Raw genomic sequence first — 3,566 nt, forward strand, 5'->3', positions numbered from 1 at the left:
CAAACCTGGAAATCAATTCAAATAAATTTTAATATGCAGTAACTTTAGTCATATAAAATGTAATTTTCCAGCAACAAAATTGTGGCCAGTGAAAATGCTGAGTGGCTAGTAATTTTGGAAAACCACTAGCCACAGTGGCTGGTGAGCAAAAGAGTTAATGTCAAGCCCTGTATACAGTGAATACTTGTATTTATACTTGTATTGCACTAAAAAATGTGGTGTTTAACCGGAGTACGGTGGTGGGGGTGCTTGACGTGTCAAACACTAGAAAAGGGTGCATGCTGCAAAAAGTTTGGGAACCACTGCCTTAGAAGAAAACATTACTGGAGTGCATCTTGAGATAATACTTGAGATAGTATTTTAAGGTATGTCAGTGCAAGTTTCTTTCAGTTAAAACAGCTCAGAAATGTATTTTAGTCTGGCACTAGGCTTAAGCCTTGTCTGTGAAACCAGGGGTACATGTATCAAGCTGTAAGCATGAAACTTTTCAAAGCAATGAGTACCATATTTCATACACACTGACATACTATATATGTATACGACATTAGCAGTTACTAATACTAATTATGTCCACTACTAACAAAAAATAACATGATTTTGTACTGTCATTCATGCACATATGCTTTGTCTGTATTACCACACAGGTCATAAACAACATTATGCTATTTTATAAACAAAATTCTTATTGCTTAGCACATTATAAACATCAACATCTGATAGTAGATCAGTAAACACTGATCTAAACATTCCTAACATTCATCATGATGCAGTGTTAACATTCACATTACTTTATATCTATATCCGTATTATATCTCATATTTTTATTATATGATAGCAAAACATTTACATCCTCGTTTCGTACGACATTTAGCCTATATGTAATAAGTTGCCTGTATATACTGTATATGAATGTATATCATATTTCAGCAAATTTTACTCGCTTTCACACATTTCAGTTTGCCATAGTTTAAAGCCCAACTAGTAAAATGCGTACAAGTTTATGTGAAAATAACGTTAACTAATGTAAGTAAGAATAAATTACAGAAATGATATCCTCTGCTGAATAAAGCCGCGTCAGATCACAGGTAAGATCACCTTCTCAGGTAAATTCTGGCTTATAGCAGGTCTTCTTCCAAAAACGATGAAAAGTAGATGAATTTTGATTTTACCTCGCATTGGTTTCATACGGATTAAATAATCAGAGAATTTGTTTTTTATTTGAATTGTTTCATTTAAAAGTAGACACTTCAGGTTTTCTATTGACATATTTCTCACGTCTGTGTGTCTAGTATTCGCAGAGTTTTGGTTAATTTTTGTGACGAGTTTCAGAAAGAAGTTCACGGAGACCAAAACAGCAGAAAGTGTTTGTTTTGTTTATTTTACAAAAGCACAATGTTTTGCTGTTATTGTCAGTAAACACAAATAAAAGTAGACCCTTTACAGATTCGATTGATATCTTAGCCTTATCTGTATCTGAGTATTTTAGGGTCTTTTCTCTGTCATCAGGAAAAACTGCAAGTGAACACGCCGGCGCAGAGGGTTAAAGATGCTGCATTCAATTTTACCTTTAGATGATAAATTTATATTTCAAATTCAATATTGATTTTAGAACTGTTGAAATTATTTACAGTATGCACGTACTTTATAAGTAACTGTAACTAAATTACCTAAGAATGACCTTAATTACCTTACTTTTTTCAGTGGATAAGTTACTTACAGTAGTAACGAGTTACACCCAATACTGTTGCCAAGTGAACAAAAAAGTTAATACCATTGTCAGAGGGACATAAATTTATTCTAAATTAAGTTATTAAATAAATTAATTATAATAAATTCTAAACAAATGAATAAAGTGCACATTATAACAATAAAATATTATTATTATTAAAATAATATAAGAAATATCTACATTTTTAATATGTCATTAAATTTAATCTCATAACCTACCAAAGGGACATAATTATAACATACATTAAATTATTAAACAAATTATTCATAGTAAATAAATTATAAATATATATATTAAAATTTTAATCTAATATAATAATAATAAATGTAATACAATTTGATTTGATTAATATTGAAAAAATATATTGAAATATTTCATATTGAAAGAAATATCTTACATTTTTTAAAAGTGTCAAAAAGTTCATTTTGGACTCAAGTTACAACTGTTTTGATTGATTTACTGTAATAACAGCTGATGTAAAACTACACATTAAAAGGTTAAAATATGATAACTATTTTTAAGACTTAAACATTTTTGTTTGTCTCAACTTTATATTTACACCAAAACATCAAACTGACAAATATTCTGTTTGATTTTACAGCACACAGTATAAGTTCTCTTCTCAGTTTTAGTAAACAGCAGGGTGTCGTACTATTTGCGCAAATCATGGAAATGTGGATTTGTATGTGATGGATAGCTGACCTTGACTTTCAAAAAAATGTCTCTTAATTGTACCAGGATCTTCCCGAATACATATTGCCACCTTGCACTGCATATTAATAATTCTAGTAATGCAAAAAAGCATAGAACCATGTTTCCTCAGCATGAAAAGGAACTTTGAATAGATAAAACAGTCAATTTTATTCTGAGCTTAGCAAATGTTACAGCTATAATAAAGATCAGGCTACATAATAAAAAAATAATACTCAGTTCCAGGATGAAAATACCAACAGGCTTCAGCATCATGTAAGTAACTTCTATGATGCCATCTTTGCTGATATTTACTCGATTATATTGATGTGAAATATGACAGTGCAGAGTCAACTTACAGTACGGGCACCCATAGATCTCGAACCTGAGGCCGATCCGTCCCTCTTCAGTCCAGTCTAAAGGAATGAGGCGCAAATAACGGGCCACAATCGGGTTTTGCAGGTCATGCCGAACCACACTCTCTGTATTGGAGTTACCTGCAAATGCCTGCAAGACAGATGCAAAATATGTTACTTGACTTGTTTTAACTTAAAACTATGGAAGCCCATTTCCACCACCGAATAAAAAATAAAACCAGGTAATAGCGACTTTTTATCTCACAAGTCTGACTTTTTTTTCTCAAAATCGTGAGTTCATATATGGTAATTCTGACTTTTTCTCGGAATTGTGAGATATAAACTCTCACTTGCAAGAAAGAATGTCATAATTGCTAGATATAAACTCGCAATTCAGACTTTTTTCTCGTAATTGCAAATTCACATCTTCGGAATTCTTCAGAATTGTGTTTTTATATGTCACAATTCTGACCTTATAATATACAACTGTGAGTTTATATCTCACAATTCTGACTTGATAACTCACAATTGCGAGTTTATATCTCACAATTCTGAGAAAAAAGTTAGAATTGCGACTTTATATTATTTCTCAGAATTGTGATTTTATATCTCACAATTCTGACTTTTTTCTTGTAATTGCGAGTTTACATCTCCCAATTCAGATTTTTTCTTGCAATTGCAAGTTTATATAACACAATTCTGATAGGGAAAAAAAGTCAGAATTGTGAAATAAAAAGTCGCAATTACGGGCTTCCATATATATATATATATATATATATATATATATATAT

General features: G+C 31.0%; 1 protein-coding gene across 1 annotated transcript in view; it reads right to left on the reverse strand.

Annotated features, from left to right (window-relative positions):
- LOC107695381 (contactin-associated protein-like 2) overlaps nucleotides 1–3,566 on the reverse strand; it is a 409,258-nt gene that overhangs the window by 207,617 nt on the left and 198,075 nt on the right. The window contains exon 4 of the mRNA XM_016495265.1: nucleotides 2,779–2,926. Coding sequence (XP_016350751.1) covers nucleotides 2,779–2,926 — 148 coding nt within the window. The remainder of the gene's footprint in view (nucleotides 1–2,778; nucleotides 2,927–3,566) is intronic.

This window comes from Sinocyclocheilus anshuiensis, unplaced genomic scaffold, assembly GCF_001515605.1.
Source record: "Sinocyclocheilus anshuiensis isolate Anshui unplaced genomic scaffold, SAMN03320099.WGS_v1.1 scaffold110, whole genome shotgun sequence".
NCBI classification, from domain to species: Eukaryota; Metazoa; Chordata; class Actinopteri; order Cypriniformes; family Cyprinidae; genus Sinocyclocheilus; species Sinocyclocheilus anshuiensis.